At 50.5% G+C, this 20,363-nt stretch overlaps 1 protein-coding gene across 2 annotated transcripts in view; it reads right to left on the bottom strand.

The window, feature by feature from the left end:
• Positions 1-616: 616 nt before the first annotated feature.
• Positions 617-20,363, bottom strand: part of MRAS (muscle RAS oncogene homolog) — a 60,928-nt gene continuing 41,181 nt past the window's right edge. For both annotated transcript variants that reach the window (XM_059390999.1, XM_059390998.1), the window contains exons 3-6: positions 10,370-10,523; positions 8,937-9,036; positions 4,705-4,784; positions 617-3,390 (exon numbers count right to left, since the gene is read on the bottom strand). In XM_059390999.1, coding sequence (XP_059246982.1) covers positions 3,291-3,390; positions 4,705-4,784; positions 8,937-9,036; positions 10,370-10,523 — 434 coding nt within the window. In that variant the 3' untranslated portion in view covers positions 617-3,290. The remainder of the gene's footprint in view (positions 3,391-4,704; positions 4,785-8,936; positions 9,037-10,369; positions 10,524-20,363) is intronic.

The raw sequence follows: 20,363 nt of genomic DNA, 5'->3' as shown, positions 1-20,363 counted from the left end.
CTTATGTTCTCAGCAACACTTCGGGAGTATCTGAATAAGAGGAAATAAGCCAAGTGTTCTTCTTTTCTTTATTAATGAGTTGAGATACACAAAGACTTAATAAAAAGTTACATAAAAGGCTCAAGCATCATTGAGACCCTCAGGCATCACTCCCATTTCACAGCGATGGCCATCTGTTAATACTGGGTAGCAGAGGCTGGGCGCTCACGGGCGCTCAACAATTCAAGTATCTTTCATTCTATGTAAACCCAACATGGAATTTCTAACCCAATGGGCTGCTAATGGAGGGAACCTGTCTGTGGCTCCAGATTACTGTCACATGTGGCCTTTGGGTCAGAGCTGCCATGTGTTAGTGGGTCATGTCTCCTGGCAAGGTGAGATTGGCCACACTAGGCCACGAGGCATTCTCCACAGCAAACAACACAAGGTGGGGTCAAAGTCCTAAGAGAGACCATCCAAGGGACCCCTCTGTGGCCAAGTATAGGAGAAGTCAGTGGCCAGAGCCCCAGGCTGGAGGGGTGGGGAAGACGGCTAAGATTACCTGTTGGGTAGAAAAGTAGCCCTCTAATTGGGGGTGTCAAAATTTTAGGAGAAAACTTGAGAGCACACAGTGGCAAAGGCATGGGGTGAGGGGGTTTCAAGAAGGGCATGTTCTAGGGGATGTGAAGGTAGCACTATTGAGGTGGTCTGCAAAACCAGTGGAAATACCAAAAGGTCACCAAAGACCTAAGTCCCATTGGACTCCCCAGTCATGGAGTGGCGTGGCCAACTGGTGTTCCAAATGACCCTCTCACAGGACCACGGAGAAGCTACTGTACTGGGGATGCCCCAGGGTACACTCCATTCTGGCCTATCTGGAAGCCCCCACTCCTCCAAGGGCCCACAGTTCCCTTAAACACAAAGAACTGTCTTCGAAAAGTGTTATTTTTCTGTCTCATCTCTGGGGAACACGAGGTCACAGAACATAATGCCTAACCTTGACTCCGCAGCAGCAGGCCTTCCCTTCACCAGTTTGTTCCTCAAGCACTGTGGAGCTGACCTTCAGGCTGACTGCAGGACAGGTGTCCTGGAAGATGAGGCAGGGGTGGGCAGAAGCACGGCCCCTGTTGGGGGAGGGACCAGTAGCATATGAACTCATGTGTCTGGTTACCTTCATGGCTAAGGGCTTCATTCTAGGGCGGCTGATCTTCCAACAGGACTCCCCACTCAGGGTTACCAAGGAGCTGCAGACTCTGCACAGGGCAGGGGGCAGGGACCTGCTGGCAATGGTCCATGCCCAGAAGAAGCTTTCCAGCGGCGGCTGCTGTCCTGTGTGCACGGCTTCCCTTCCCACCCACCACTCCTCCTTTGCAGAGCATCTCCCTCAGTACTTCGTCCCGCCTGTCTTGCTGCCGTGTCCTCCTCTCCTTTGCACATGGGTCTGTTGAGGACTCAGCTCAGAGGAGCAGAAGGGTTGGAAAGAACCTTGGCCTGTTTGTGTTTAAAATGCCCATTAGCATTATAGGATCTTGGGACACTCTGAAGTGCCTAATCTGGAATGTTGTTATCTTTCCGTTCAGGGTCGGGGAGGGGGGCGAGGGGTGAGAAGACCATTGAGACAAATAAAGGAGTTCGAATTTCCAATTAACTGAGGTCCCAATGATTTCATTCAATGCTCTTTGGATGGGCCCCCTGGTGCTGGTGATCTTGCTGAGTCAGGAACACAGCATGCTTTCAAAACCAGAAATGATGCGAGGTGTCTCCATGTCCAGGGAGGTGCTCACCTTCTCAGGGCTTTTCTCTCAAAAGAGCAGCCAGGCCACCTGCTAGGGATGCTCTAGTTTGCCTCGTGACCTGATTTGTAAATGAAAAATGGGGTCATGAGGCAAGCTACCTCATATTCTGATCTTCTGTCAGGGATGGGGAGCTTTGTGGTCGCTGCTGCCCCTCCACCCTCTGACTGGGAAAATCCAGTCTCTGGATCACGGCGGCAGCACCTGAGAGGGAAGTGGCATTGTCAGGAAGTTGGGGGAGTGTCCCCTTATAGAAGCAGGTGTATGGGGTCATGTCATCACCCCACCCTTTCTTTCTCCTTTAATTATGTTACAGTGAAGATCCAAGAGGTGAAGAAAAGTGTGTGCCAGAAAGGCAAGTGAATCCTAAGTTTGCAAATGCTTAGCCGGGTTTGCTTATTTACTGGGCTTTAAGAAGTGGTCGTCAGTGGAGTCAAAGGGAAAATGGCTTCTTGTCTTGGTTGTGTTCTAGTAACAACAGTGTTAGATTGTTTTTGGTTAAGATTCAGCATGAACTAGAGCTTTCTGGATGGCGTTCACATTAGCTTACTGGGACACGCTGAGACATACGTGCCCACGTCCATGTGTTTGTGTCCAAGAGGCATGAGGCAGCACAGGTAGTGGGAGAGCAGGAAGAGACAGATCCAGGAGAGCTCTCAGGGCACAGAACTCAATCCACACAGTCTGGAAAGCCAGAAGACACTTTTGCACAGCCAATCAGCTAACTTAACTTATACACGTCCAGGATCATGAAAACCCCTCCAAAAAAGGACATGCTCGTGCCAGCCTCTCTGCTAAGCAAAATAAAATTTCATTTCCTAATACCTGCACCCTTAGGCACAGCAAAACCCTCTGGGTGACCGCACCTCTCTTCTGTGCTTGGAGGCTGGGAGTGGGATGTTCCTCCGAGGCCTTGGGCCACTGTCCCCACTCACCTCCATGCTCTCAGTCCCTCCACTTGCATGTTGAGCTGAGTTTTGGCACTGCTGGGAAAACTCAGTCACAAACAACAACATTATTCCAGACGTGTTCTCAGAGTGGCCTGCTGAAGACCAGAAGCTCCGCCCATCCGTGGGCACAGACCCCTTTAATAAAATAATAATCACTAAAATAATTTAAAAAACTACAAAAGCCCCCCAAGCTCAGACACTCTGGGCTGGGGGCAGCGGGGTAGGGGTGGATCATGGCTTGTTCAGTACTCTGTCCGTGGACACACTTCCACATCACACCAATACTGTGTACTTCAAAGGAACAACACAGCCACCGAGAGACAGGGAGGAACCAGGTTGAATCAACACGAGGGGCTTGGAGGCTGCTTCCCTATCTCTTGTGAGACTCAGGAAAGCCTGTGCCCTTCGGGCAAAGCCAGAGCCGAGCTCCTCCCTGCCCTTTCTCCCTTCCTGTGCCAGGTCCTCGGGCCAAGGGTCGTGGTTAGACATGGTTTTCAGTGCGGTTAGGCAGTGGAAGGCCCCAGAGGCCGGCCAGGTCACGGTCACCGCGGCCAGGGCCTCAGGCCCGTCACAATATCACACACTGCAGTTTGTGGGTGCCAGTGGCCCGATCTCCCCGCCATTTGGTTTTCTTCTTCTTCTTCTGACTCTTTTCCGGAATCTGTTGCCTTTTGAGATAGTGAAAAGCAGAAAAACAGTCAGAACAGGCTTTGCTTCTCTCGGCCCCTCTCCTCCTGGGCCCCAGGGGTGCAGGCAGTAGGCCTGTTCTGGACGCTGGGGGAGGGCCTGGCCTGGACGGCGTCTCTGGGGCCCAGAAAGTGGGAAGGCAGGGAGGGCAGGGCAAAGCCTGTGGCCCCACGGGTGAGAATTCCTCACGTCACGTTGTGGCTGCAGTTACTTAAATCTTCAGCTATGTTATGTGTTATTCAATACTGGCCTCTATTTTTATGTCTCATATTTTAAATAAAATGACAAGTTTGTTGAGTCCAAAAGCTTTTTGCATGTTTTCCGTTAGCTATTCCTGCGTATAAAACCTGCCCCGGAACTACAGGTCCATAACCAAGATAAACCAGTTCCCTGCAGGGCCACATGTCCCAGCTGGAGGCAAGATGCCTACAAGAAAATCTTTCCATGAGCGCAAGCGTGAAGTGAGGGCTATGCTAGCACAGCGCACCCAGGGGAATGGGGAGGAAAGGGCTCTGTGTGTGTGTGTGTGTGTGTGTGTGTGTGTGTGTGTATGTATCCTGGGGGCACCGGGAAGCCACAGGGGAAATACGCTCTGTCAGAGTCATGCCCCTGAGTCCACAGCTAACCGACAGCCATGGGGCTCACCACACACAGCTTCACGCTAAATGCCGGATATTTGAGGACCACAGGTTGGGCTGTTCCGCATGTCCCAAACCTTGGAGTCAGGGAGCAGCCAGGAGGCTGTGGCAGCCCTCTGAGCACAAGGTGGCTAGAGCTGGGACCCTGACTGTAAAGAAATGCATGCAAGACTGCTGATGAGGATTTCTGGCCACCCCTGGAGCCCGGCAGAATGTGCAGTCTGGAAGCAGGGGCATGTTCCATACAGTGGTGATGGCTCCGGTGCACTGTCACATGGCGCTCCGACCTCCAGCCAGGGGAGAGGACAGGGATTTACTTCTACGCTGTTGACAGGTGTTGTGTTGGGAGAATACCGAAGGCAGGCGGAGGGAGCCCGAGCTGCAGAGCTGAGGGGAGGCTGGAGAGGAAGCTAAGCTGGTACCCTAGGCAGGAAGGCACCCTTATGCTCCCCTTCATCCAGAGGTAGGAGATGTGAGGGGGTATGTGTGAAGGAAGGTGGGAAGGGTGAGGAAAAGAAATGGATGGAGGGATAAGAAATCCAAAGCAGGCCCAGAACTGCATAGCCTGGGCCTTGGAAGAAGCAGTCATGTCCCTCCAGTCCTTCCAGTGCCCATCTTTCTGCAGAGAGCCTGCTTCTGGGGGCGTGCAGCACTCACCTAATTACCCTGACCAGGTCATGGAAGGCTTTGTCCACGTTGAGAGGTGGGTCCTTGGCACTGGTTTCTATGTATGGAATCTGGAAGGCAAAGCTCAACTTGGTAAAAGTAGCACTGAGATCCACAAAGCCCTGTTCCCTAAAACTGCAAATTCTCAGAGGTCCCGAGGGACCCCCCTGCTCTCAGAGACCCCCACAGAACCCCAGTGCCAACAACCTTAAGCCCCTGGTGGCATCTTATTCCTTAAGGGTGGAAAATGTTATTGACAGCTTCTTAAATTCCCTCTTATTCTCTCGTCAGAGAGATCTTTAATAGCCCTCTAAAAATAGAAAAAAAGAGATCTTTTTATATGCTTGAAGACTAAAGACTGTTTCATTTATCAAACCAAAATAGGGTCTGATGCTATTCTTTTTTCATTCTGAGGCCTGTTTCTCCACCATGACGGGACTTCTGCCTCTTCCTGGACCCTCCAGAGGGGACTCTGGCAGGAGAGGCTGATGCGAGGCTGGGCCACAGGCAGGACACTATGCCTCAGTGACCCCTAGCTGCTCTGTGCCTCCTCATCCCTAACAGGCTTGCTGGGCTCAGCTCTTAATTGGTCTGTGTCTACGAGTCCAGAGCTCAGCCATGTGTACAGAGAGCTTGTGTCTGCACATTTGGTACTGTGGAATGATCACCTCACTGAAAGGTGGCAGCTCACAGGCAGATGTGGCTGAGGGGCCCCACAGGACAGGTGTTGAGGGCCATGTCACCCCAAGTCTCAGGCCAGCACGGGGCGGAGAACAAAGGTTGCATGAGGTCAGGATGCCGTCCTGTGCACACCCCTTCTCCTGTATCATGGACCCCACACAGGCAGGAAGGCTTTGTGCCCACTCCTCCTCGAGAGAGTGTGGGGTTTGTGCAAAATATACAGGTTTCCCAGGCCAGAGAGGGAGGACGACTGTGGTCAAGGTGAAGAACTCGGGGGTATTTCATAACTTTTTCCTGGCTACAAAATTAAGGCATTTCATTATAACACTTTCAAAAAAGAAAAGCCCAGTGAAGAAAATAAAAATATTCAGTGGTTCAAATGCATGGGCAGTGGGGGTGGGGTGACAAGGCGAGCTGTTATTCTAGAGGAGGATGTTATAAACGACTGCCCAGAACACATCCTAAAGTACCTTCACACATTACTGTGGCTTCAAGCAGAGGTCTCATGGCTGGCCTGGATGCAAGGGGCAGAGCCTGCGAAGCATGGCTCAGACTCTTAAAATAGTCATCCAATCAGTCTCTGAGCCTCTGACGACACTGCAAGGAAACTGTCCTCCACTGTTGGCTGTTTGACAGAAAGGAATCTGGGCCCTTTACCTGCCAGGTCTCAACATCCCTGAGCTCAGTTAATCCCCACCTCCACCCTTGGGGGTAAGCATGTATCTCCTCTGTGTGGCGGGGGACACTGAGAGCTCAGACTGGAGATGTACTGGCCCAAAACCACACTGCAGCTGATAGGGAATCAAGGTTTGAAGCAGGTGCATGTCACACTTCCTGCCTGGCCACCCACGGACTGCTTGGGATGCTGGGGGAAGCTTCAGGGCCCCTCCCAGTCATGGTGGGGGGCATCCCTGCTGGGCCCGAGGAGCCAGAGTCCCATGAGGCCGGGCAACATGCTTCCTGTTGCACACACAGGGAGGAGGCAGGAAGGTGCCTGTAGCTGGGGCTGGGACCCACCTGGAGCCCCTTCTTGGGCTGGGATCCTGTCAGGACAGCAGGTGCAGGGTTCCAGAGGACTCCGACCACCACTGCCGGCCGTCTCACACACCACTCAGAAGTATAGGAGTAGTAGTGCCCCCCGGAGCCTGGGGCACCTTCTGCCTTCTTTCTGGGGGTCCTGCCTCTACCACTGAAGAAATGCTGGGGTGCGTTATCTGGGTTCTTAGAATTCTAGGGTTTCAGTAGCAAGGAGAGTTGAATTAAAGGGAACGCTGCACTAAATGGTAGCATGGTCTGACTCCACCACAGGGCTAGGAAAGGCCACCTTCTGGCACCAGGTGGGGTGCCTGCCTTGGCAGTGAAAGAGGAACTTGCCTTATGAATAGCATGTTGTGATAGTAGCTCAGATTTGCTCGGTCAAATGATAAATGAGGCAGTGGCATTTGCTGCAGGAGCCCCAGGCTGCAGGGCAGGAGGGCAGCCTCTGCTCTGAACCCCCCACGCCGTGGCTTGGGAGGGTGCGCATGTGTCTGAGAGAGGCCTGAGGGAGTCTGAGCCTGGGGAACAGAGCCCCTCAGACTGTTTCTACTCAGAAGCCAGCGGGGAGTCTCTAGCTCTCCTCTGGGGGCTGTGGGGCAGCCCTGTCCATTCCCTCCTCCTTGAGGCAAGTTTTCACTTGGCACCCATGATGCCCCACTCTGGCCCTCATGTGTCACCCACAGCTCAAGCCCTTTTGTGGCTCCCTCCTCACCTCTCTGCATCACTAGGTGAAGTGTCGCAGCCAGCTCTGGGATCCCTGCCTTATGTACACTCGCTTCCTTGGTGTGTATGGCTTCAAAGGCCATCGACATGCTGCTGATGGCCAATACGCCCCCAGGTGCTGTATCTGGCTGCCATCTTGGCATTTCCATCTGATTATCTGCTCAGCCCCTCAAACTCTACGGATCTGCAGCCAAGCTCCTGTCTCGCACATACCTCCTCCTATCATCTCTCCTGCCTGGTTACCGACACTCTGGTCTCCTGAAAGTTGCTCACACCTAAACCACAGAGTCACCTGCCATTCCTTCTTCCTCTCTCATTCCACATCCGATCTGTGCACATGTCCTGTTGGCTTTCTTAGAAACACGTCCAGAATCCAACCATCTCCTTGCCACCTTCACCGGCACCCCCCTGGGCCAGGCTGTTACTGAGCAGACCCTAGCTGGTTTCCCTGCTCCCACAACTGGCCTCTAAGGGCCCATCTCAGCATGGCCACAAGCGAGAAGCTGTGCAGCCACGAGCCAAGACCTCATCACCACTCCTCACTCAAAGCCCTGCAGTGCTTTCCCCTCTCCCTCTGAGGAGAACCCTATAAAGCCTTGAAGCCCTTCTCTGAACTGGCCTCCTACAGCCCACCCCTCCCACTCCTGCTCGGGCTGGCCTCCTCGCCCATCAAGCCTCAATCTCCCACCTGAGGGCCTTTGCACTGATTACTCCCTCAGCTGGAACCTTCTTTCCCCAGCGATCAGCCTGGCTTCCTCAGCTCCTGGAAGTCCTTGCTGAAATGCACCCTCCCTCACAAGGCTTTCCCTGACTGCCCTGTTTGGAAAAGCATCTTCCTCCACCTCACATTCCTGACCCCCTTCCCTGATTTCCTTTTTTCCACAGTACACATTACACTGTAATTTGCTTTTTTATTATCTGTCTCCTGTCACTAGAAGTAAGTACCATAAAGCCAGGATAGTTATGTGAACACGTGAATGAAGCAGAAGGCAGAGACAAACAGAAGTGATTTGCACTGAGTGCCCTTGCTCTACTCACAGAGCTGGACCCACCAGGCAAAGGGAAGGGGCAACCTTGCATCAGAGCTCCCAGCAGGCAGAGTGGACTTCTACATAACTGACCCATGAGACCAGGGGCCTGGGCTGTGCCGGTGCGGGGGAGGGGTAGGAAGAAGCCCAGTGACCCCACCTGGCACACCCAGAGGGCAAAGGGGCATCTCAATGAACTGAAAAAAAGAAAACAAAGATGTCTACTGATATTCATGGTGTGGCCTGGGCAAACCTCAGTATGACCACCTGTAAGATGGCTGTCACGATACCTAGCTCAGCATGGGCTGGTGAGGAGTGAGTGCATCCCGGCACAAGGCCTGGCACAGAACATGGCTCACCAGCTGCAGCTGGCCTGATGATTAGAGCAGAATCAGGCAGCGGGCTCAGAGAGTGCTCATAAGCCACCCCCCAGCACAGGCCAGAGATGAATCTTCTGTGCTAGTGGCAGGAAGTGGCCTGAATGCCACAGCTCCCAGGCCACAGTGAAGGGACCTGGTCCCTCCACCAGAGCTCCTCATGACTGAGAAGAGGGTGCTTTCTCTCGGACCTGCTGTTTTGTTTCCCAACATTGCCCTTGTCACATATGGCCTGCCAGGCCTCTCTGTGGAATCTAACCCATTACCCAGGAGGCCCAAGGTCCTGCAGGAGTGATGGGCATGGACTCCTGTACATCCCTGACCACCCCACACATATATACTCACATACACACACGCATGCATGCACGCCACCTACATTGTGTTTGGTCGCCATTTCTTTTCCTTGCTCCCTGGTGATCTTCCTCAAATGCATCAGATCGACCTTGTTGGCCACGAGGATCATCGGAAAGGACTCTCTGGGGAATAAAGGAACAGCAGCTCATGAAATTTCACTGCCTCTACACCTGCTGAAGGCAACACAGCCACACCTCGGGCAGGGCATAACGCAGCCCACGCAGCCTCCCCAGTGTGCCTGGGGCTGACTCATGAGTCCCTCCCCCACCCCAGACTGCTGGATCTTGGGCTTACTGCAAAGAGAACAAAGGGGTCCCTGCCCCCCTCCTGGGGCAACCCCTGGCTCGACAGCATCGGAGAGGGCTCCCGAGGGGCTGCTGGGCCAGGAGCTGGCTTCCCAGACCTCCTCCCTCCCATCTCCTGGTCATCCTGATGCACCAGCCAGCCGTGCAGGGCTCCTGCCCTTTCAGCAGTGGCTGGGGAAGAGCACCAGGACCGGTATCTGGTATACAGCTGGCACTCAGAAAATAGCAGCTGCAACATCGGGATGGCTCCCAGGAGAGGAGGGATGGGATTCCCGAGGCACGCCTGCCTTAGAGATTCCCATTGGTGTGTATAGCCATATTGCTGTCTGAAGGTGAAGGAAAGACCAGTCTTATAGCATCTTTAACATCAATGGGGATTTTTTATCTAAAAAAGTCATAATTTAACAGGTGAAAAATAATACTTTATTATTTTCCCTTGCACTTTGGTTAGCCAAAACGTTGAATATTTTCCTACTTCAGAGTCATTTATGTTTCTTCTTTTGAAATTCCTATAGATAGGAGCTTAACTTACATTTGTGGGTCTGAGTTTTATGCATATGAGTACATGTGAGTGTGTATCCCCTTACCTGGTAAAATTATTAACACTTTGCCATTGGAATAGGTGTTAACTAGATTTTTCTGAATTTACTGAGATTTGCTCAAAGCTTGCTGCTTTCTTTTTAATTTGTCCTTTTACTCTCCTATGTTGCCTCTTTAAGAGCCAATTAACTGAAAAGACCAGTTAGGCTTTAAGAAACTACAAATTATTTAATTACTCCATGTAATACTAAAGGAAAAAATGAGCCTTTAATTAGGGGCTTGTATATCTCACAGTCAAATGTAATGTAACCACTTATAATGCATACTGAAGAGGAAATTCACTTTTTCTTCGAACCTGGTAACATTTGCTTAAACTGGAGCCATCAGTGGGGACTGTTCAGGAGACATGGGAGGGGCTAACTTCAGGGCCTGGAAGCAGTCTGGCCCCATGGAAAGAACCGGGGTAGGAGTTGGGGGTACCGATGTGTGAGCTCAGCTCTGCCCTTCTGTGTCTCAGCTTACACCTGAGACTCTGAGACACAAGCAGGCAGACAGACAGACAGGCGGCCTTGAGGCAGGGGCCAGGAGGTCCTGGCCCAGTGGCTCTCACCTGTCCTTGACACGCAGGATGAGTTGGTGGAAGCGGTCCACGTGCTCGAAGCTGGCCTTGTCCGTGACTGAGAAGACGATGAGGAAGCCATCCCCCGTGCGCATATACTGCTCCCGCATGGCGCTGAACTCCTCCTGCCCAGCTGTGTCCAGAACTGGGGTGGGAAGAGTCCACTCAGGGGTGTCACCACCCCCGGTAGAGCTCCCATGGCCTGCAGTCCCCCATGCTGCTGGGCTGTTCCCAGGGTGCCTCGGCCAAGCTGCCCCCACAAGAGGCTGCACGGCTTTCCCGAGCTAAAGTGTAAGGGACCCAGTGAGGCCCTAACAGACTGTGGACCTGCCCATTCCAACCTACTTGCCCCCCCGGGACTTAACTGTCTGTCTACAGAAAAGCCTCATAAAACCAGTGATCAGCTCTGCTACAAAATCCCTGGGTGGGGGAGGGGGGGTACCCATACCTGGGCTTGGCTCCCTGTCGCAGTCCTTACAGACTGATGCCTGGGGAAGTTGTCTGACTTTCTGAGCCCCCTTTCCTCTTTTATAAGATGGAAACAATGCCTCTACCTTGCTCCCTTTAGGGAGGAGAGCCCCAGGACATGCATTGGGGAGGCCCCAAAAAGGCTGGTCAAGTAGGGTCTTCAGAGCCTGTGTGGACAGACAGCAGGCAGGCTACGGGGAAGGAGAGGCCTCTGAGAGCCAGGATCACTTGGCCCTAGGATGGGGCTGTCACAGGTTGGTGGGAAGGGGCACTGCGATAGGAAGCAAGAATGGCTGGGAGAAGGTGGGAGGAGCCATCTCAACAAAGGCAGTCTTCCCAACCCATCCATCCCCCTCTCCCTCCCTCCTCCCCTCAGACTCCTGAAGCCCTCTCCCCTTCAGCTTCCTTCCCCGTTGAGATAAGATCCTCCCCACAGGCTGTTTCAGAGTGGTCACAGTCACTGGGGGAGCTCCTTTGAGACCCACATGCTTGACCCCCTGAGGCGCTAAAGCCCTCAGCCTCCTGCAACCCCCTGCTCACCATCCGGCCTTCCCCATTTCCTAGCTCACTCTACTCCCTGACAGACCCATTTTCCTTCTCCTTGGAGGCAGTGGAGCAGATGGCTACGGATTTTGTAGCCAGATTCTGGGTTGAGTCTGGTTCTCCATTCCTAAAGTATGATCCCGGGCAAGCTCACTTCTCTGTGCTTTTGTTCCTATGAACAGGGATCCTAAGGTCTGTTTTGAGTTAAAATACTAAGACCCAGGATGCCTGGGTGGCTCATCATTAAGCATCTGTCTTCAGCTCAGGCCAAGATCCCCGGGTCCTGGGATTAAGCCCTGCATTGGGCTTCTTTCTCGGTAGGGAGCCTGCTTCTCCCATTCCCTCTGCCTGCTGCACCCCTTGCTGGCGTGCACTCTCTCTCTCTCTGTCAAATAAATAAATAAAATAGTTTTGAAAAATACTAAGACCCTTGGAACAGTGCCTGACACAAAGAAGCCCTAGAAGAGGATCTGGTGTGAACCTGTTCTCCTCACCTGGGGTGCTCTCTCCAGCTCTGGGTCATCCCCCAACCACCCATCCTGTCCTGCTCCCCTTGCCTTGGCCAGCTGATTCATTGCATTCTGCTGCCTGGGCTCCTGGGGGGGACTCTCCCCACCCCTGTACAGACCCTTTATGGCACACTGTCCTTCCTGCCCATTTAAGAGGCTCCCATTTGGACTGTCACTTCCAGAGGCAGGGACCTGGTCTGCTTGGAAGCTGGCACAAAAGAACTCAAATAGTAGCTGAATGAATAAATGAATGCAAACAGTCTACCCAATTTTGTTCATTCATTCATTCATTCATTCATTCATTCACTGAAGAAATATGTGAGAGCCTACTCTGTGCCAGGCAGTGTTCTGGGCACTACAGATCTAGAGTGAACGAGGCAAAATCCTTCTTCTCACAGGCCTCATAATCTAGTAGGGAGACTGAAGAACAAAAGAATGGGTAATATAATTTCTGGTGGAGACAAGTACATACTGTGAAGAACAGTATAGACAGCTGAAGGTCATTGGCAAAAGTTGGTGTCATGTTGGATAGGGACCAAGGGCAACTAAATAAATCCCACCAGCAAAACAGATGAAAATGTCACAGATTTGGCTGAAGGGATGGGAAGGTGAGTAGAACAGCAGAAAACATTCAGGTGATAGGTAACTAATGGACTCATGGATTCTGAAGATGTGCATTGCCCAAAACACAAGCTAGAGATCTAGGATGTGTGAAAATATGTTCATCCAGGATTAAAAAAAACCCAACTCAATAGGAAGCTGAAAGTCAAAACAGACTGTGGGGAAAGGAAAAATGGTTATTTCATACATTGATTGCCTTGAAAATAATATTATCCATGCTTTTGAAAAGAATTCTTGGAGGAAATACTTCAGCACAGTGAAAAATAGATCCATGAAAGAAAAAAAAATGAGTGGTATTATAAACAATGATAAACAAAGAACACAGCCAAACATAAGAGTTAAGTTTAAATAAATTTTGTTACACAGTTTGAAGAAAATGAATGACAGTTTAGAACTAAAATCTATGATGATCCATATGTGAGGGTAGGGGATGGAGGAAAGTAAGTTACTACTAAATTTCTTGCCTCGTTTGGGAAGAGGCGAAGATAATAATTACATCCAGATGTTGGTAGAAAAAACAGAATCATACACACATAAACACATGTAGTGTATAGAATAACCACTAGAAACAAAGCTCAAAAGTTCCTAGTCATCAGAAGGGGGGGAAAAACCAGAACAAAATAAATGGGAAAAATCCAACAAAAGGCAAAAACAAACTACACAAAAATAAGAAAGCTAAGAAAGGAGACATGGAAGAAGATGGCAGATGTAAATCTAGCTATAACTAACAACGGTTAAACACAAATGGGTTAAATCTACCCATTAAAGCAGACACTCAATACAAAATCCATTTGTCTGCTACTACGATAGAAATATACAAAGCAAAATGACACAGAAAGAATAAAAAGAGAAAGAGTATAAAAGGATATGTTAGCCACACGCATCCACAAAATAGGATTCAAGGCCAACGCATTGAACAGGACAAACCAATGTATTTACAATGGGACAAAGGACAAGTATCAAGAAGTGCCGAAGTCATGAATCTTAAGTATATAAGAATATAGCCTAAAACATACATGTATAAAAACTTGATTTCTAAACCCAGTAGGTATAGACAATCCCATAACCATTGTGAAAGAACTTGAAAAGATCTCTGTCAGAGAGAGACAGAACCATTGACCCCCCCACCCTGGAAAAATAATGATCTAAATAAAGCAATTTAAAAACTTAATCTGAGGGGGGAGCCTGGCTGGCTCAGTCGGAAGATCATGCGACTCTCAATCTCAGGGTTGTGAGTTCGAGTCCTATGTTGGGTGTAGAGATTACTTAAGTAAGCTATAAGAAAACAAAACAACAAAAAAAAAAACCCACCTTAATCTGAAAGAACACTTGAACAGTAAATAAGCATTTTCAAAACACATGAAATCGTCACGAAAATTGGCCACATGTTAAGTCATAAATAAAAATTTCAACAAATTCCAGAAAGCAGATGTCAAATGGGCTATGTTTTGCTTTTATGCAATAAGGTCAGAAATTAACAGCAACATGAGTATAAAAGAAACTATCCACTTGAAAGTTTAAAAAGCTATAATGCTCTATAATACTCTAGTTAAAGAAAAAAGCAAAGCAGAAACGACAAACAATTTAGAACTGAACGACAATGAACAATAATAAAAGCTCTGGTTTGAGGCCAAATTGGTACTCAGAGGAAAATTATAGCTTTAAATGCACTTCCAAAAACGAGGGAGACTGAAAATTATCTAGGCATTTAAATCAAGGGCTAGGAAAGAAAAAAATAAAACCAAGGAAAGAAGAAATCATCAATGAAAGTAGAAATTAAGAAAATGAGAGGAAGAAAAAAGTAGTAGAAATCCAAAGATCAAAAGCTGACTCTTTGAAAGGACCAATTAAAAAAAAAAAAAAAAAGAAAGAAAAAGAAAAGCCTTTAGCAGTTCTTAGCAGCAACAAAAGAGAAGAAAGTCTAATAAGCCTTTGGAATGAGAAAAGGCCTATGACTATAGATCTGGACATACATTTAATTCGGAGAGAAAACTATATGCAGTTTTATAGCAAAAAAATTTTTAATTCTTGATGAAACGGACCATTTTAGAAAACATAAATAAACAAAACTGGCTCAAGAAAATAATAGAAAACCTGAATAGGCCAATAATTATCCAAGAAATCAAACAGACAAATCTCCCCCGTGAATGACACCAAGCTCTTTTTATTACCTATCTACAATCTGCTCCAGAGACTGGAAAATGAAGGAACTTTCCAGCTCATTGTACCAGCCTCAGCATACTCCTAGTAACAAAACAGACAGGGGTGGCAGGTGGTTGTGCGGTAACGGCCAGGCCCGTCCCACCTTGCAGGGGCAGGAGCAGCCTACATGTGGGACCGAGAGAGGGGCGTTCAGTCACCCATTTGTCAACCCTCTTCTGAGCGCCTACTCAGGGCTCTGCTCGGTACTGGGGGTGATTAAAGACTAGGCTGCATCTCCCTATCAAGGTACTGAGAGGCTAGCTGGGCTGGTACGTCAAGAAAAATAACACACAGGATAGAAAGTGATACATACTATGGGGAAATCTAGGCCAAACAGGGAGGTCCCTTCAGCTTGGAGGGATAATGCAAGGTTTTAGCCAAGAGGGGGTATTGATCCTGCCCTTGAAAGAACAGTATTTGATATAAAAAAGACAGGGTCTGGGGAAGGGCTTCCAGGCAAACAAACAGCATGAGCCAGGGCCTGGACGCTGTGAAGAAAAGAGCTGAGGGTTCGGGGAGGGGGTGGGGGGTTAGTGTCCTGGCATAAAAGGGACCGGGGCAGAGGCAACCAGGGCATCAGCGAAGGCAGGTGTGCCCGAGAGGCAGAGGGAACAGTGAATGGGGAGACATTGAGGGCACAGGACACAGGGAATGGGGGTCAACTGGAGAGAGGAGGGTGGAGAGTGCCATGGGAACTCTAAACCTTGGAACCCGAGCAGGGCAGGTGTAAGCTGGGAGGGGCAGATGTGGTGGGGCTGAGCTGGGCCTCGTCTGGTTTGGGGTTCATCCCTCCCCTCCGCACACATACACCTGGAAGTGCCCGGGCACAGCCCCTCATCAGCAATTCTGCCTCCCAGGGAGGCCGAAGATAACGGGCAGCTGTGCTTTTAAGAAATTATGATTCCACCTGCATTTCCCATGTCTGATGTCAGGAAGGTAGGAGGACTCTGGAGACAGAAAGTATTAGTCACTGTGGGAGAAGAGGTGCTGTGCCAGCGTGTGTGTGAGTGTGTGTGAGGAAGAGAGCAAGTGAGAGAAGACAGAAGAGAGCCACAGAGAGGCAGAGGCAGCCAGAGGCAGCCCAACTATGGAAGGAGGAAGAAGAGAGACAGATTTTGGAGACAGTGGGTCAGTGCTGTGTACCTGTCTGGCCCACCTCATTGTCCCCACTCAGAGGCTGTGGGCCCAGCAGTATGCCTCCGGACGGTTTAAGTGGAAACCCCAAGGCTTCTCTTAGATAGTGTGGCTCTCAGAAGCCCAGCCCCCCAGGCCAGCGTGGCACGAGGTCTCCAGCAGGCGGGCAGCCAACACGTAAGGGGCACCAGCCTGGGTCCCGGTGGAGCCCTCCTCCTCTCCCACCCTGCTTCCTCTTCCTTCTTTTCTTCCTCCTCCTCTTCTTCCTCCTCAGGGCTTCCCGAGGGAGCCACACCCTGGCATGGGCTCAGGGCTCGGACACTGGCAGCAGCCCAGGGTACAGTCTGAGCTCTTTGGCTGAAAATGGTCCTGCCCACCATGTTCCTACTGGCAGCGGGCATCGTGCTGGGATTTTAGACATACATGCCCTCTGGATCCTCTCTGTGGCCTAGAACAAATGTGGAAACTGAGGCCCAGAGAGTAAAGGGGATCCCCTCAAGGCCACACACTGGGAAGGAGGCCGCCCCAACTTCCCTAAGACCCAGCTGCCCCTGCCCGTTCAGGCTTTTATCTTTAACCAGAGGGTGTGGGTCTGGCCACCCACAACCAGCCAGGCTGTGTCTCAATTCCAAGCCTTTGCACAAGCCATGACCTCCAACTAGAATGCCCTCTCGCCAGCTGCCCCAGCCTCCCCCCAGCACAGCTGCCCTCTGCCTCCTCTTCCGAGAGCCCCAGCCTCGGACTTCTGTCTTTGAACCCTTCCTATTGTGTGTGTCCTGGGTTCTGTGAGTTCTGTGGGTTTCTCCGAGTCAGTGCCCCTAGGCCTGGCTCAGCTCCCCACCACAGGGTGGAGCTCCACAGGAGGGATGGGAGGGAAGCTGGGCTTTCATTTCCCTGTGTCTCTCAAAAGCTTCGGCACCCAATGCAGGTTCAGAAAGTACTTGCAGAATGACTAGACAAATCACGTGTGTACTATAGGAAAGGCAGCTGCTGTGCTCAACCAGTCCCTGCCAGCTCTAAGGGAAATCACCAAAAGGTGACCTTCACCCAACATGGAGAGGTAAGGGTTCTGGAATATGAAACAATACAGATGAGAATTTCTAGACATAGAAATGACTCCAAAGACCATGCCTCATGATTTCTATCTATCTCTAATCCACAGACCCATGGTGGGAGGTGGGAGTGATCATGCCCATTTCACAGGGGAGTCAGGTGGGGAAGTCGATGCTCTTCCCAGGAGAAGACTCAAATAAAAATAGGCTACCTAGCTGAGCATTGGTAGTGATGAGGGCACTCGACTATTTTTCTTGTGTTCCCCTTTCCGGGTAAGAGTGTGTATGGCACGGGCTGGGTGCTGGGCAGAAGGGCTAGACGCATTGACCATGCACTGTTTCCAGAAATAGGGCTACTTTCTTCTCCACAGCACTGGCAGGGTGTGGAAAGCCAGGCCACTTGGGACTCGCTGAGGGGGAGGGAGCTAAGTCGTAGGGCATGTGGATGGCTTCCTGATGATGGAGAAGTTTCTCTCTGGCAGTGGCCCCAGCCTCAACTCGCTGATTTCAGGATGGACTGAGGAGAAGTGCTGGCCACCAGCCCCAGGGGACACTTGCTCCGGAGGCCACCCTCCTGCAGCTGGGGGAATGGTTCAAGGAGTCCTTGGGATACACTTTCATGAGGGCCTAGATTCTCTGACTTGGTGAATAGCTCACATGTGTGGGTGCACATTCTTTCAGGGAGACGGTCCATGGCTTTGTGGAATTCTCACAGGAGCTGGGAACACCCCACCCCCAAACAAATGTCACGGCTGGGGAGGGAAGAGTAGAAAAGAGGAGAGAGGGTAGCAGGGGCAGGGGAGCATCTCAGCTGTGTCACCAGGAACACACCAGAAAGAGGAGGTAGCCTGGGAGGGGCCTGGCAACAGAAAGGAACAGAGAGACAAAACGCTGGCCTACAACCCCATTTTGTCCTCAGGGTGTTGAGGGAGGCAATGTTCTACAGGTGACTGGCTCAGTTTCATACTGCTAGAGAGCAAGAGAGGTAAGTTTGAACCCCAGGGTGTCTGGTGACAGCCTGTCTTTTTTTTTTTTTTTAATTTAAAGATTTTATTTATTTATTTGACAGAGAGAGATGACACGTAGGCAGAGAAGCAGGCAGAGAGAGAGGAGGAAGGAGGCTCCCTTCTGAGCAGAGAGCCCGATGTGGGGCTCGATCCCAAGACTCTGGGATCATGACCTGAGCCAAAGGCAGAGGCTTTAACCCACTGAGCCACCCAGGCGCCCCTGACAGCCTGTCTTTGAGCAAGAACACAGCAGGGTCCCCAAAGCCTGTGAAGAGGTGCAGGTTTAAATGGAGGAGGTGGGGGACAGAACACCTGAGTTCCACAGAGACAGGAGACAAGGCCTGGAAGGGATTCACTTACTCCACACCTGCCCCTGGGTGGCCACCTGTAGCTCAGGGGAGAGGGCTCATGGCTAGGCACCTGGCTCCCCTTAAAGTCCCAGCCCAAATTCTGGGGTCCTTAGGACCCCCAACAAACCTGAACACATCCCCATCCAGTCCTCTCCCACTCCTGAGGCCACCGCTTCCCACCAACTCCCGTTCTTCACCCTCCACTCCCAGCTGAGTGTGAGAAACAGAGATCACCAGCTAAATTCCACAAGCTTCCAGATCAATCCACCTCACAGACAGCAGGAGCCTCACACACTGCGGCAGGGGTGGGGTGGGATGGGGTGGGGTGTGAGGCAGGCAGGGCCACTGCAGAACACAGTTTTGAGTTTCCTCAAAAAGCAGAATGTAGAGTTACCATTTGACCCAGCCCTTCCGTGCCCAGGGGCAGACCCAAGAGAAGTGAAAACATATCCACACGACAACTTGCACAAGAATGTCCAAAGCAGCATGATTCCCTGATGGCCCAAAGTGGAAACAATCCGAAGACCCACCAGTGTATGAGTGGATAAAGAAAGTGTGATGCATCCATACATCAGAATATTATTCATATATAGAAAGGAATGAGATTCTGATACACGCTGCATGAAAACAGTCCACAGAGTGAAAGAGGCCAGTCTCAAAGGCCGCTTACTGTATGGTGCTGTTGATACATAGGAAATGTCCAGAACGGGCAAATCTGTAAAGACAGAAAGTAGATCACTAGTTTCAGGGGCTGGGGGAAGGGGAGGGGAGGACAGGGAATGGCTGCTTTAATGGGGTTAGCATTCCAGGGGGAGGCAATGGAAATGTTGAGGAATCCGTGGTGATCCAAGTGATTGTTGGTTTGTGATTCAATCAGTAGTTGTGGGTGTGCAACTGTGTGTATGTACTCAAAAGCACTCAATCGTATACTTTACATGTGAGTTACAAGTCAATTAAAAACATTGTATGAGGAAGCCCCCTGCCTTTTTCTCTGCAACACATACTCCATTGCCTTCTTGCTATGGGGGATGACCTGGCCCTGCTCCTGTCAGAGACGATGCCCTCCAGCCAGGCACTGGGTCCTGTCCTCTGTCCCCCAGACAAGAACACTGATGCTATCATGGCGCCTTCCCTCTCTGGCACTGTTTCTCTTTTGTTTCATTTCCACCAGTATGTAAACATACTATAATTTCTCTCACCTAAAAAATAAAATAAAATAAAGCAAAAAAAAATCAACAGTGGAAACCCTGCCCTTTGACCTCTCATCTCCCTCCAGCTACTGTCCCTTCTCTGTTCCTCTTTACAAAACACATCCCTTGACTTATCTGTTCTCACTGCCTGCTCTTCCTCCCCTCCACTCTCTCTTGAACCCACTCTCAGGGCTGATCATTCTATCAAGATTGGTCTTGTCAAGTCACCAACAACCTCTGTGTCACTAAATGCAGTGAGTACATTTCGGTCCTCATCCCTCTGGGCAGCCTGCTGACACTGGAAGTGGTTGATGGTTCCCTCCTTGTTGGAGAGCCTTCTTCCCTTGGCCTTGGGACATCACTCTCTTCTCGGTTCTTCTCCTACTGCAGTGACTGGTCCTGCTCTGTCCCTTCACCACCCTACCCTCTAAATGATAGGTCCCCACACTCAGTCCTGGGACCCCTTCTCTAACCCACGTTCACTTCATTGGCCATCTCTCATCTCATACTGCTTTACATGTCCACTCCCAAATGTCCATCTCCAGCCTATACATCTCCCAGTACCCTTAGTACAGACTCTGACATCCATTTGCCTCTTTCACTTCTATTTCTATGAGAGAGGTGCCTCAGATTTAACATGTCCAAAATTAAACTGATTCCCTCCCCCAACAAACTTGCTTTTCACCAGTCTTCTTAATGTTGATAAACATAACTATTCTACCAGTTGTTCAGGCCAAAGACTCTTCCCACTTCCCCCACCTCATGACATATACTCTATCCACAAATCTTGTTGCTTCCTCCTTCAAAACACATCGAGAAGCTAATTCTTTCTAGCTATTTCCTTCAGTGATGCCCTAGTCTGCTTGGCTTCTTAACTGGTCTCCCCGATTCTGCCCTGATTCCTCTATG

Source organism: Mustela nigripes, chromosome 2 (assembly GCF_022355385.1).
Source record: "Mustela nigripes isolate SB6536 chromosome 2, MUSNIG.SB6536, whole genome shotgun sequence".
Lineage (NCBI taxonomy): Eukaryota > Metazoa > Chordata > Mammalia > Carnivora > Mustelidae > Mustela > Mustela nigripes.
Note: the sequence above shows the minus strand (reverse complement) of the source record. Positions and strands in the feature narration are given on the sequence as shown.